The 14,167-nt window shown below is 57.9% G+C and overlaps 1 protein-coding gene across 2 annotated transcripts in view; it reads right to left on the reverse strand.

The window, feature by feature from the left end:
- PIK3CD (phosphatidylinositol-4,5-bisphosphate 3-kinase catalytic subunit delta) overlaps window positions 1-14,167 on the reverse strand; it is a 62,269-nt gene that overhangs the window by 3,131 nt on the left and 44,971 nt on the right. For both annotated transcript variants that reach the window (XM_077151385.1, XM_077151386.1), the window contains exons 3-21: window positions 9,769-9,938; window positions 7,597-7,825; window positions 7,289-7,518; window positions 6,676-6,855; window positions 6,271-6,420; window positions 5,763-5,852; window positions 4,588-4,809; window positions 3,889-3,985; window positions 3,664-3,794; window positions 3,206-3,256; window positions 2,957-3,124; window positions 2,697-2,818; window positions 2,383-2,526; window positions 2,116-2,215; window positions 1,836-2,014; window positions 1,649-1,761; window positions 1,394-1,472; window positions 777-944; window positions 102-225 (exon numbers count right to left, since the gene is read on the reverse strand). In XM_077151385.1, coding sequence (XP_077007500.1) covers window positions 102-225; window positions 777-944; window positions 1,394-1,472; window positions 1,649-1,761; window positions 1,836-2,014; window positions 2,116-2,215; window positions 2,383-2,526; window positions 2,697-2,818; window positions 2,957-3,124; window positions 3,206-3,256; window positions 3,664-3,794; window positions 3,889-3,985; window positions 4,588-4,809; window positions 5,763-5,852; window positions 6,271-6,420; window positions 6,676-6,855; window positions 7,289-7,518; window positions 7,597-7,825; window positions 9,769-9,909 — 2,718 coding nt within the window. In that variant the 5' untranslated portion in view covers window positions 9,910-9,938. The remainder of the gene's footprint in view (window positions 1-101; window positions 226-776; window positions 945-1,393; window positions 1,473-1,648; window positions 1,762-1,835; window positions 2,015-2,115; window positions 2,216-2,382; window positions 2,527-2,696; window positions 2,819-2,956; window positions 3,125-3,205; window positions 3,257-3,663; window positions 3,795-3,888; window positions 3,986-4,587; window positions 4,810-5,762; window positions 5,853-6,270; window positions 6,421-6,675; window positions 6,856-7,288; window positions 7,519-7,596; window positions 7,826-9,768; window positions 9,939-14,167) is intronic.

Genomic DNA, 14,167 nt, shown 5'->3' on the forward strand with positions numbered 1-14,167 from the left:
CCCAGAGGACCCTGGGGGCACAGAGCCAGCTCAGGGCTGGAGGGAGTGCAGCATGGAGCAGCGTGGGGGGCAGGAGGCCAGCGTGCCCACCTGACCCCTACCTGCCCGCTCTCGCGGATCATGATGTTGTCGCTGTGCCGGTCACCGATGCCCAGCACGTAGGTGGCCACGCAGTAGCCAGCACAGGAGAGGGTGAACTCCTCAATGGCTCGGTCCAGGGCCTCCCTGGGTGGGAAAGATGGAACCTGTGGCCACGACCCTGCAGCTCCTTCTCCCGAGAGGTGGAGGCCATCTCCCTCCCCTGGCTCTGAGCTGCCCTTGGGACCCACTTTGACCAATAGGACGTGGAGGACGAAGCCAAATTGGGCATGCGCCAGGGCCAAGGCCTCAGATGCCCCAGAGGGAAGCCTTGGCTCATCTCCTACAGGGGTGAGGCCACAGCTGACAGCCAGCACCAAGGCCATCTCAGACCCCCTGCGGCCAGTCAAGACACCTGGAGTCGGTGGTCACATAAGTCCAAGTGAGACCAGGAGAACTGGGGCTCAGCTGAGCCCAGCTCAAATGGAAGATCCGTGAGCCAACAAATAGTTGCTACTTCAAGTGCTGCAGTTTGGGGAGGTTGTCCCACAGCAACAGGTGAGTGGCATGTGGGGGAAGAAAGAGCCCATCCCCACCCAGACCTGGGCTGGGCCTCGGCCTGAGTGCCACAGGCCTTTCCCCTCCCCTCCGCCAGCACCCCCTGGGCATGGCATCCGTCCCTGGGGCCTGAAACCTACCCCGGGTTCTTAGATTTGAGCCAGTTGAGCAGGGCGTCCTTGTTGAAGGCGGCCGTGGCTGCCATGTTGCTCTTGTTCAGCTGGATGTTGGCGATGGTATCCGAGCGAAGCACAACCTCGATGAGGCCCGTGCGGTCCCCGGTGGACAGGCAGCCGTAGGGGGTCATCCTAGGCATGGGGAGAGGTGGGGTGGGCAAAGCCACCGTCAAGGGCTGTCCCTGGGGCGCTTGGCTCTGAGGGCCCCAAGACACCCCCAATCCCTGGAAAGGTTCAAGGGAATGGAAGGAGGAGAAAGATGCTGGGGAGGGTCCTGCGGCTCCCGGGACTCCAGGGAAGCCTCCTGGGGGAAGTCAGCACCTTGGGGAAGATGAGCTTGGCTCATAGGGCAAAGGCCATGGTGGAGAAGAAGGTGCCACTACTTTCAAGGATGGCAGGAACCCAGGGATGCTCGGGGCAAAGAACGTCAGGGAGTTGAATGCCAAGCCACCCATCACCTCCCCTGTCCCTCCTTTTAAGCTCCTCCTGCTCTTCTCAGAAGAGCCCTTTCCCAGCTGAGAGAGCAACGGCTGCTTTGACCTCTGCAGACCTGACTGCCGGGCCAGAGGGGCCTCCCTCACCTCAGGTCCAACCCTTCCTGCTTCCACAGGACATCCATGAGCTGGATCATCTGCAAGGTCAGCATGTCCTGGCGGAGGTCTGTCCGGCCGGCCACGGGGAAGAAAAACACTCATTTGTAGTGGGGTCTCCACTCCCAGCCAGGCCCACACCCGAGGGTCCCACCACTGTCTTCCCCTCTGCTCTGCCCCTCCTGCTGCTGGGGCAATGGTCCCCCGGGACCCCCCAACCCCTGCCGGCGCCCTGCACCCGCTCACCGTCCCCGTTCTTGAAGATGAGGCCGACGGTGCCCGCGCTGCCCGCCTCCTCGCTGCTGTACATGATCCACAGAGGCTTCATCTTGGAGTCCATGAAGGTGCACTGCTCCACGCTGCGGGCCACAAGCCGGTCACGGGGCGCCCCCGCAGCTGGGGGGCGGGGGTGGGGGTGGGGTGGGGAGCTCACCAGACGTCGGCCAGCAGGGTGCTGGGGTCGAGCGGCGACTGCAGGTGGGAGAGCGCCTCCAGGTAGGTCTCTTGCCGCAAGCACAGGTGCATCAGCTCCTTGGCCTGGGGCTTGGTGGTCTTCTGGGCGCTCACTTTGACGAAATCGTTCAGGGCCTTCAGTTTGCTCAGCGCTTCCCCCTGGCGGGGAGAAGGGGGAGGCGGCAGTGGGCAGGCAGGGCCGGGTGGGAGGCTGTCAGGGGCCCAGCCCCGGGGCGGCATGCGGGGGCCCCGGGCCTCACCTGCTTCATCAGCACCTGCATGTGGTGGGCGCTGCCCCTGCAGTACGCCTCCATGATGAGGCCGAAGCGCAGGGCCACCGAGGGCACGTGCATCTCCGAGCTGGAGGGAGGATGAGAAGACTGAGCCGCAGCTCCGCCCCCGGCCAGGGCCACGGAGCCCCTCCCCAGCGCAGGCAGGGAGAAGCCCCCCACCCCAACCCCACGGCCTTGCAGGAGAGGCAGGGGCTGGAGCCCCGGAAGCGGCCCCGGCCAGGGCAGGGCAGATACCGGAGGTGCCAGAAGAAGAAGTGGCCGATCTTGCGGTTGGCCAGCGCGCGCTCCAGCAGGAACTTGGTGAGCTCGCAGTCCAGGTAGGACTCGTACTTGAGCACCTGCACCAGCTGCAGCAGGTACTGGAAAAGCTCATCGTCCCTGCAGGGGACAGAGGCCAGGTGGGTGCAGGGCTTCGGGCAGGGGTGGGAGGCCTGCGGTGGGCAGGGCAGGAGCTGGCTCCTAAGAGAGGGTGTCTCCAGCCGGCACCCACGTCCGGGCAGTCAAGGCGAAGCCGCCCTCCACGGGAGCAGGGAGCCCTCAGGACTCACGCCAGTTTCCTCAGGGACTTGATGGCGAAGGAGCCCACGTGGCGGTCCGGGAAGCTGAAGTCCAGCAGCTCCAGGGCACTCAGCACCGGCAACTCGGGCCAGGAGCACAGCAGGTAGAGCATCTGGGCGGTGCAGGCGGGGGTCAGAGGCTGGGGCAGGGGTCAGAGGCTGGGGCGGGGGTCAAAGGCTGGGGCAGGAGGCTGCCAGGGCCTCCAAGTTCGGCCCGGGGCGCCCCTCCCACCACCCACAACCCCGCCCACCTGGGCCACGTCCTCGTGCTTGTTCCACTTGGTGACCAGCAGCAGCCGGGCCAGCGCCTCGGGGAAGCGCTCCTGGATCTCGTGGCGCATCTTCCACACCAGGTCCTTCTCGTGCTCGTACAGCTCCCCGGGCACCCGCCGCTCCAGGATCTCCCGCAGCTGCAGCTGCTGCAGGGCGCAGGCAGGGTGAGGGCACTGCCAGGCTCCCGCCACCCCTTGCCGCCCCCCACCACGCAGCCCTGAGCCCACCTCCTCCTCGGTGAAGCGCGCGTGCTCCCTGTGCCGCCCCAGCTCCAGGACCTGCAAAAAGAGGCCAGCTCTGGGCCGCCGCCAGCCAGGCAGCCCTGACACAGCCCCGTGGGGCCTCCAGCTCCAGGGCTGGGCAGGATGGTTTCTGCCTGCGGGAGGGTTGGAGGTGGGGGTGGTGTCCCCACCGTGGGGCCTTGAGCCGTGTTCTGGAGCCTATCCACTGAGATTCCTTTGCACCCCCACCCCCATCCACCCAGTTGAGAAACCAGAACCATCTCCAGACATTGCTCAATATCCCCTGGGGGACAAAATTGCTCTGGGTTAAGAACCGCTTCGCTAGGGCCCTGCAGATTCCAGAGTCAGGGAGGCCCCCAGGGTACAGGGTGAGTCAGCCCGGCAACTCCTGGGGTGGTCCCGACCTCAGATGGTAGCCCCTCAACCCCGGGGCCCCCACTGACCTTCTCCAGGGCAGGGTAGTACACTGGATGGGGGGCCACCTCGGGGAGGCAGATGACCAGGGCAGCAGCGCTCTCAGTGTTGGGGTTACCCCGCACGGTACCCGTGGGGTTCAGCAGCTCCCCTTTCTCATCTGGACACAGGGATAGACACAGTTGGATGGGGAGACGCCACAATCTCGGGAACCCCCTTACCCCAAGACCTCTCCCTCCCCGGCCAGGGCAGACCTGGGACAGAGGGCCACATGTAGAGGCGGCACTCCCCGGTCTTGAGCTGGTCTTTGTAGTCAAACAGCATGAGGTTGGCCCAGGCGATGGGGCAGTCCTGAAAGGGACCCAGGCTGGTCAGCGGTGCCAGGGCCACCTGCCCCCAGACTGCCACACCCACCTGGACCAATTCCCTGCAGCCGCTGGGGAACCCATTTGCTTACCTGCAGAACCCACACTTTCCCACCCCCAGCTGAGGGATCCCTCCCAGACCCCAGAGTAGATCCTACTCGGGGTGGGGGCAGGACCCACGGTGTCCTCTTCCCATCAGGGTCCCAGTGAGAAAGCCAGCAAGATCAGCAACCCCCTGCTTTCAGGGGCACCCCAGCCCCAGCTTCTGCAGAAACCCCCAAATCAACCACAGAGCATCCAGAAAGCTGGCCCTGCTCAGCTATGGGTGAGTCAATGGGGCCAAGTGGAGTCACCCTGGGCTGGTGATTCAGCCAAGCACCGCCTTCCACCCCCAAGGCGTGGCCTCCAGGTTCCTGCAGGAACCACAGGGCCCAGATATCCCACCGGCCCTGCCTGGGGCCCTGGAACCCAGAGTCTTCCCTAGGGCAGGTCAGTGGCCAGCCGGGGAGGGCCCGGAGGCTGGGGCCAGGGTGGCGCGTGGCCCCGGGTCCCGAGGCACGTGCACTGGCTCTCAGCGGCGCCACCCACCGCCTTCTTGGACTTCTTCTTGGTGGAGCGAGCCTTTCTGGCCTTCTCGACCACGGCGTACAGCGCGAAGCAGAGACGGGCCATGCGCGGCAGGTCACAGACGCTGATGTCGAACTCCAGCTGCTGGTTCCACACGGGCTCCGAGCACACGCTCACCTCCGAGCTGGCCACCGTCTTGCACAGCATCTCGTTGCCGTGGAAAAGCCCAGCCTGCACCACCAGCTGGTCAGGGAGCAGGGCGCAGGGTGAGAGGCGGCCCCCGCCCAGCCCCCTGGCCCCGCTCACCCCGCCTGGAGGGGCAGCTCCCCTCCTCCTTACACGTCCGCATTTTCCCATGGGTGGGGACCCCACTTCCCAAGACACAGCCTGGGGGTGGGGATGGAGGCCAGGTGGCCCTCGGGTGGAAGGAGGGGGCTCATGGGCTGGATGTGGGCCTCATTTCCCCACTCAGGGAACCCTCCCTTCACTCCCTGCAGTTGTGCAAGCCCCTGTGGGTGGGGGAGGCCCCCACCCTGCCTCCAACTCCCCAGGACAGTTCAGCCGGAGCTGTCCAGAGAGCCTCCCCGCCACCCCTCGGGCCCTCGGATCCAGCCTCCAGGATCCTGCCAGGGGAGCTCAGACCTGCCCTGCTGATACATTACCCCCCCAAAAGTGCTCGGGCAAGAGCCCCAAAAATCTCCAGACCCAGGCTTCCTGGGCTTCCCAACTGGACAATCAAACCCACCCCTGGGGGCTCTTCTCAGGACTGGTGAGATGGGGGGCAGGGGCTTTTTTTGAAGAAAAAGCAGAGCCCCCCGGGTCCTCGGCCCCAGCCCAGGCCTCCAGGGGTGGCGGCTGGTGCCGTCCAGCCCCCTCCGCTCGCCTCCCCAGGCCCTGTGGCTCCCACATTCCCGCAGGGCCGCCTCCCCACAGCCTCCACAGCCTCCACAGGGTGGAAATACCCAGAACTCGGTGGGGCCCCGGCTTTCTGCGAATCAGCCCCCGGGGGCGCCGGGCCCGGCACCTCCCCTTTCCTGTTTTGCAGCAGCTCACAAGCCACCCCAGGCAGGGCTGCCGGGTACTGCGGTCAGGTGGCTTTCGGGTGGGCCCCCGTTCCGCTGCCGCCCCTCCAGGCCACCACCGTGTTTATGCAGACACCCCCCCGCCCCCCCGGCGCCCCCCACGGGAGCCACTACCTTCATGCGCTCGTCCGCATTCACTTTGCTGCCCTGGACCAGCTGGATGCAGAACGGCTGTTCCAGGGACCACAGGGACACAGACGAGGGCTGGATGGAGAGGAGGCGCCGGGCTGAGGCAGCGCCAGCAGGGCTGGGTGGGGGGGCCCGGCTCCCGCTCAGCCCCTCGCCCTGGCCGCCAGAGGCACATGACCGCTTGGGGGTGAGCCCTGGCCTCAACCCCGTCCTGTACCAGAAAACCTGCCCTGCAGAAGTCCCGGGAGCCCTGGTGCGCCCGAGCTTGGCCTGCAGACCAGGGGGCAGGAGACTGAGCAAAGGGGGTCAGGGACCGGGCCCTCAGGAAGTTCAGACAGCGCCCCAAACTCTAATCCTGCCCCCTCAACCTCAGTCGTGTCCGCTTCCCAGGATCAAAGCTCCAGGGCTCAACACTACCTAGCCAAGGGCATGAGACCAGGGCCCCGACCCCAGGGCTGGGCAGGGGCGTGGCCGACAGGGAGGCACCACTCACCTTCTTCATGGGAATGGGGGGCGGCTTGGTGCGCGGCTTCTGGACTTGGGGAACCGGGTTGCTCTGCTGGTCCCGCAGGGCGAGGATGGACAAGAAGTGCACCATGGTGAGGTGGGGGGTCAGCCCGCTGTGCAGGCAGCTGCAGATGTACTGAGATGGGGGGTGGCCAGTGAGCCTCGGGGGGGGGGATCGGGACCCCCCTGCTGACCACCGCCGGTCCCCCAAGCCTCCGGGCATCCTTCCCGCTGGCTTCTCCCAATGCGCCCCGCACCTCGGTAAGATGGGGCCCTCCTTGTTCCTTGTGCTCCAGCGCAACCCCCAAAGGCCTGGCTCATCGGCTCAGCTTCCCACGGCCAGGGCCAGGGCGGCAGGGAGCACAGGAGTCCAGGGGCCCCCAGGCCTCACCTGGAACCGGCAGAGGGGGTGGCTGCCGTAGAGGTACTCGTGCTTCCCATTCACGCGCAGCGTGTAGTCCTCAGGCCTCTCCACCTGGGGCTGCCGGAACACCGTGGCCCTCTTCCGCAGGGCGCAGGCCATCAGCGCCAGGGGGATGTCCTTGGTGGACACCTGGAAGGTGAAGCTCTCCTGCGGGGAGGAGGGCGGATGAGCCCTCCGCCTGGATGGGGGTGTGGGGTATGGGGTTCTGGGGTGTATGGAGGGGTTGCCTAGTTTCCTGTATTAGAACCCCCATCTCCTCCAATGCAAGTTCCATGAGGGCAGGTCTTGGGTGTTCCCTGCTGAGGGCTTGTGGCTGGATTTGTGAATGAATGAATGAACGAAGGAGCGAACAAACCCATGACCAGGTGCCATTTGGCCGTTTTGCCAGACGGAGACCATCAGTCAGGCCTTGACAAACTGCCTGGAGGAACGTGGCATGGACGCCTCGCAGACGCCATCTGCTGCATCATGGATGATGAACTTGGGGGGCTTATGGGAAGCCTGGGGGGCTCTCGGGGGAGCGTCCCCCACGGATGCCGCTGATGGGCCCGTGTCCCTAGCAGCCGCCGCCGCGACTCACCTCGCTGCCCTCGAACTTGACGTTGACGAGCAGGGCCCGGTGGGGGCCCCGCGGGGAGCCGGTCCCCCAGCTCTGCGCCGAGGGCTCCAGTTGCAGGGGGAAGCTGTACTGCATCCAGGCCTCCCACCCCAGCTGCTGCCGGTGCGCGGCCGCCTCCTCGCAGAACTGTCGCATCTTGGTCCGAAAGTCGTTCACTTCGGGGTCATGCAGGGAGTCGAACTCGTGCAGGCCTGCGCGGCGGGGCGGGCGGGCTCAGCGGGGGGCGCGGGGCCGGGCACGGGGCAGGGGCCCCCCGGGGACGCGGCTACCTTTGCCGATGAGGAGGCTGATCTGCGAGTTGATGAGCTTCTTGGCCCGGTTGCCCTCTCGGGCCACGAGGCGCAGGACGGGCAGGAAGGGCTGGATGTCGCAGAGGCGCCGCTGCTCGTCCTCCAGCTCCTGCTGCTCCGCCGTCTGGTTGACACAGGTGAACACGTAGGCCTCGGGGTCGCTGAGCATGTGGAAGAGCGGCTCGTACTGGGCGCGGTGCCACAGCACCTGGGGGGACAGCGGCCGGTCAGCGCGCCTCCGGCCACGGGGGGCGGGGACACGGGGAGTGGCGGGACCCCAAGGTCGGGACCCTCGCAGGATCCCCTGGGCACCGACCCCTGTGATGCTGGGTGACTGCCCTTCCCAGCAGGGTACCCGGCACCCATGGAGAGCAGAGTGGGTGCAGGGGCCACCCTGAGACGGCCTGCGGGGACATGACCTGCAGGCACCCCCCAGCTCGCGGTTCTGGGTTTGTCATCCAGACTGTCATACAAACTCGCCGGATATGTAAATGTCTGCAACAGATGCAGAAAAGTGGAGCACACCACGAGGGCCAGAGGAAGCCATCGGTGGACATGTTTGGCTGCGGGCTAACAGACCGCCTGCAGCACAAAAAGATGGAAAAGGAGGAAACAGCCCGAGGTGGCTATGGGGCAGGGGTGGGGGGGACCGGCCAGTGGCAGTCCAGCGAGGCCTTGGGATAGCCGAGAGCCGGGACGACATGGAACCTGGGGTACCCCTTTCATGGGTACAGAGGGGTCCGAGATACATCACTGAGTGTGTGCATGGAGGGGACCAAGCTGTAGACCATCAGGTATAAATTAAGACTGTTTTCATAAAAAAAAAATAATAATAATAAAGTAAATATATTTATTAATATAGACCAGGGGCTGCCATGCTACAGTTTGCTGGCCCAGTCTACAGGGCACCTGCTGCTTGGAACCCGGCCACAGGGTTATTTGTTTACGGCTGGCCCACGTGGCGGAGCTGAACTGTGGCCACAGGTACTGTACAGCCAGCGACGCCGAAAATGTTCCGTATCTGGCCCTTTACAGAAGAGTCTGCCCACTGCTAGGGTGGATCAAAACATGAAGAAATTGAAACCAAATTGGTCCTCCTTCTCTGGGGTAAGACTATAAGGGTTGACATCTACACTTGATATTTCTGCAGTGTTTGAATTTTAATGCTATGCAGGTGTATCTCCTATAAGGAGGAAAGTAAGATTGACGCTAAAATAATGCTTTTATAAAGCTAATAAGATGAACAGAGACGTTATAAAGTTAACTCAGGCAAAAGAGGATATAAATGTTCGTCATCAGAAGGACTGAAGAATTACAGAGGAAAAACTCAATTCTGCATATAGAAAAGAAAGCAAGAAATAGCCAAAAGGTTAACTGTGGTTATCTTAGAAAGCTAAATTACAAGGTTTGGTTTTCTCCCCTTCTTCTGCTTTTCCTTATTTCCTTACATTTTAATATGTCCATATTACTTTTGCAATGAAGAATATAAACTTAATTAAAAAAAAATCTCTCAGGAAGGGAAGATAAAAAAATTCAAGGACGCAAAAAAAAAAAAAATACTAACTCAAGGATGGTCCATGGCTTCTGTGTGGCAGGCACCTTTCTTTCTGCTCCTGTTTATAGCTTTCAAAATTCTGGGCTGTCTCCCCTCCGGGGGCCCAAGGCTTGACGACTCTTTAAACCCCACACTTTGTGAAGGGGACAAGCCCTTGAGAGGTAACGTGACAAGAGCTACCAAACACTATCAGAGGAGTCATCCTTTGACTCAATAATCTACCTTGAAAATTATTCAACAAACCCGACAACTATTTCCAAAGATGTTTATTTCTGGCAACAACTCTAAAGGCATGGATGGGATGGGGTTCCAAAAATGATGGCAGCCCCGCCCTCAGATGGATGAAAGGCCACCCTTGAAACCAGCACCTACCAGCTGATGCTTTGATCTAGTTAAGGGGGAAGGACTGAATTTGGAATACGTGGACTAAAAGCTGCAAGTTTTTAAATAATTCCTACATAGTCCTTCTGTCTTTTAAAATTCACACCTGAGGAGCCCAAATGTGAGAAACACTGTCTGTGCGTGTGAGAGTGGGTCTGAGTGCTTCTCGCCTGAGGTCCACATTCTGAGGATCAGGCTCAAAGCCAAGGCCGTACCTGCTTGATGGTGCTGAGGTTGGCATTGCGGGACACGGGGAAGTTCAGGTAGATCCCCGTGGGCAGCAAGAAGTCAACCATTACGCTCTGGTTTTCCTCCTTGGTCCAGAATTCCATGGGGCACTCTACCCCAGGGGGCATCCCGCCTTACTTCGCAAGCGCCACTTTCCCTGGAAAGGAAGAAAAGGCAGAGTAAGCAACCTCAGGTGCCTGGGTGAGTCCTTTGGAGACACCGGCCAGGAAACAGTATGCCAGGAATCCTGGACAGCTGGGCCCTGGAGGCTCGGGACTGGGTCCTGGTCCCTAACCCCACAAAGCTTGCCTCCCTCTGAGCCTCACCCTTCCCTGGGGGAGCCAGGGGTTCTAAAGCCCCAGGCCACGGTCTCGCTGCGCTGCCACCCCTCACAGAGGGACAGGTTTGCATCCTTCATGGGGGTACCCCCAAATCAAGACACCCACAGACCCACGCCAACTCAGTTTTTCCCAGGAACACGCACATCTGGGAGACCTGCCGGGACCACCAGCTGCGGAGGCATTAGCCTGCAGGAACACAGCCAGGCAACCCAGGACTTGAGAAGGACAGGATGGCTGGAACTTCCTCTCCAGAAAACAAAATGGCTTAAAACTGGCTTTAGCCAGCAAACAATCTTTTGAAATATCTCAGCATACCAAAGTATAAACAAATGCATGTACCCAAAGCCCAACAAGTAACAAAATGTTACAGGCGCAATGAAAGGTCCTTGTGTAAACTCATCCCGCCCCCCCACCCTCCAGGTTACCACCACCTGGAATCTCTCTCTATATATTTTTTTATCATTTCCATGCAGTTTTTTTTCTATCTTTATTATACAAACAGTATCTACAAGCAATCCCTAATATAGTTGCATGCTTTAAAACTTTGTATGAATAGTAGTTAAGTCTTCTGCAACTGACTTGTGCCACTCAACATTATGCTCTTTAGATTCACCCACGCTGATACATGTAACTCTGGTATATTCATTTTAACTTTTGTGTGGTAGTCCACTGTGTAAAGAAACCACAATTTATTTACCCCTTCGCTTGCTGATGAACCTCAAGGATTCTTTCTTTCTTTTAGTTTTGTTATTACAAACAATGCTACAATGTACATACAATTCTTGCATGTGTCTCCTTGTGTACACATGGGTATCCAGATGAATCCTGTCTTACAGGGACAGAAGGGAATCCCAGAGGCAATGACAAATTTTCTAGACACCACATTAGAAAAAGTAAAAAAAGATGGGTCGAATGAATTTTAATAATTATTTTATTTAAGCCAACTATATCCAGAACATGGTCATTGCAGCATGTAACTGCAATGCGGAGCTTAATTTCTTATTAGAAATCTGTGATCTCTACGGAGAGTTCAGACAGTTTTCAGGTGAAAAAGTAGGTTCCCCAATCCAAGTTGTTTGAAAACACAATGTTTTCCAATAACTGAATCGAGTATCCATTTTTAAATGTTGAAATCAATCAAGGTTAAATGGAATCTGTAAAAATTCTGCTTCTCCTTTCAAGTTCCCCAGAATGACATGCGGTTGGCAGCCGCGACCCTGGGCAGTCTGGTCGAGTGTACAAACAGTAGGAGTTGGATTGTCACATTATAGGCCAGATGTGTCATTCACTGCACTGAACTGTCATTTAGACTATTGCCAAGTTGTCTTCTAGAGTGGCAGCACCAATTAGCAATCACACCACTGCTGTATTGGGGCTGAATTTCCATATCCTTGCCAACACTTGTTACTGTCTGATGCCTTCCTTTTCACCAACTGGGTGGGTATGAAATGGTCTCTTGTGATTTCCCCGATCATCAACAAACCTTTTGTCGCCTGCAAATTGTCTGCTTATAATCTTTGCCTGTTGTATATGGGGTCATTTGTCTTTTTATTGGTTTGGAGAATTTCTTTATATGTTCCACGTTCAATTCTGTTGTTGATTACATACGTTGGAAATGCCTTATAGTCAGAGTTATCTTTTCGCTTTGCTTATGGTATCTTTTTGATGAATAGAAGAGTTAAATTTATCAATCTTTGCCTTTATGTGTTATGAGTTTTATTCTTTTAAAAAATGCTTCCCTACGCGAAGGTCGCATTCTCCTATATTTAAACGATTTTTTTAAATAGTAGGAAGGAAACGTTTAATGTAAGACAGAATTTGTTTGTAGGCTTCACCAAGTGGGCCAAAGCCTCAAGCTGGGCTGGATTCAGAGGCTGCTCTGAGCAGCAGGACGCATGCACCGCCCGGGGACGCATACACTGCCCGGGACTGCCATTTTACCCCTGCTGGCATTCATTTCCTCTGATTGGAAAACCACATCCTACTCTGGGTTCCTCTTTCTGAGAATGGCCAGGCCAAAGGCTTCCCCTTTTATTAAAAGCTGGAGGGGTGGCGGGGGGAGGAATCCCAGAGAATCAACTTCTAATCCTAAACATGCTTGTGCCAAGCTCGGGAGTAAAGGGGCCCTTGTGAGCACCCAATCCTGGGGGTGGAGATGGCATGAGCTTCCGGGGACCCCAGCCAGAGAGCCAGGCTCTGAGCAAAATGCCCCTGCCCCTTGGTGTTCTGGAAAGGAAGCTTTCCATGATACTCACCCATCTGGGATTTGGGGAAATACTTGCATGTAAAAAGCTCATTTCTAAGAGGACACAGGATGGTGTAGGCAGGAAATAATCAAATGCCAGAGACAGACAGCAGCGAGACAGAGGACAGAAGGAAGTGGGAACTCCTCACTCCCTGTGGGCCCAGGGACCCAGCGTGCAGCTGCTAATGAGCCTCTTCTCTGGGAGAAGCCCAGGCTCACATCAGGGACATCACGACCCAGGTACTTGGAAACTGTCAAACTGCTCCAAAAATGCAAGGTGGCACGACCACTTTGGAAACTATTTGGCGGTATCTGCTAAAGCGGAACCCATGTATGTCCGGGCATAGCAATTCCCCTCGTAGGCGGACACTCAACAGAAACGCGAGCGAGCCCGTGTGCATCAAAAGACACGTATTAGTGTCAACAGCATCACTAATAGCCCTGAACTGGAAACTTCCCAAATGCTCATTAGCAGAATGGAAAATTTAGTTCCACTATGGCATCCTCTCCCGATGGAATATTATACAGCAACATACATACAATCACAGAGATGAATCTCACAAACACAATGCCGACCACAAGAAGCCGGACACAAATGACTATGCATTGCATGATTCCAATTGTATAAAGAACAAAAGAAGGCAGAACGAAGCTATACTGGCAGAAGAAGTGATAGCGCTTACCCCGGAAAGGTCGGGGAAAGAGTGCCTGGGAAGGAGCACGGGGGCACTTCTGGGTACTGATAAGGCTCGGTGTCTCATCTGGGAGCTGGGGACTTTTTACAAACTGAACATTCACACCCTTAGTCCAAAGGGTAACAGCCGGGCAGATGTCAGTCCTAGCAACAGGCCCAGCTAGCCAGAGATCTGAATTCCCCCGAGCCATGGCAATTGGATGGGAGGAGGGAATGGCACCCGAGCCAGGCCACTGGACATTATCTCCCCGGCTTCAGTGATTTGGGGATGGGCATATGACTGTCGAGTAAGTCCAATGAGTCTGGACATCTGTACTTCTTCAGGGACTTTCTGACCAGGGAAGGAGAAAAGATAGAATACCTGCCTAGAACTGGTGATAACTGCCTGCTGAAAAAGGCCAACAAAAACAGAGCTCAGAGTGGAGAGTCCCAGTGGGTCCTGAAGACATCCTTTGAGTCCCTGGATCCAGCCATGCCTGAAGCTGGTTTCTATTCCTGGACTTGGCAGTTCCACCTTGCCTTTTTTCCCCCCTAACTTACAGCACTCTAACTTGGGCATTCTGCCGCCTGCAGCTGGAAGTATCTATTTTAATTAATACAATAGCATGTTTCATTTCTGGAAGCTTCTAGTAGTTCGTAAGTTCTTGGAAGTTGGCCTGACTCTAAAGGCTGACCTTTGTTGCCATCTAGAATTTAGAAGGGTCCATCCTGATGGCTCGTCTGCTGGTTGGGGGCCCCATCAGCTTGGGAGGGTTTTCTGTTGAGACCAGACATTCTCAGCCCCTCTGACCGTTCTCCTTACAATGCAGGTTTTTAGACCCTTTTGCCAAAATTTGGTACTCAGAACCAAACGAGATACTCCAGATGGGGCCAGACGGGTCAAGCTGCAGAGGCACATTCCGGGCACCAAGCTCCTGTTTGCCCAGCCTAGAAGTGTAGCAGGTGCCCTCCCAGAAGGGTTCTCGTGACCACATCACTGGGCCTGTGGGCTGCCAGCCGTCCACGTGGTCTTCACAGTAAGCCAGGCCCTCCCAGCCCATTCAGGAACACTAATTTCCCGAATCTAAACGCAGGAATTCACAATTACGCTTGGCAATTTCAGCTCA

Source organism: Tamandua tetradactyla, chromosome 2, assembly GCF_023851605.1.
Source record: "Tamandua tetradactyla isolate mTamTet1 chromosome 2, mTamTet1.pri, whole genome shotgun sequence".
Classification (NCBI taxonomy): Eukaryota; Metazoa; Chordata; class Mammalia; order Pilosa; family Myrmecophagidae; genus Tamandua; species Tamandua tetradactyla.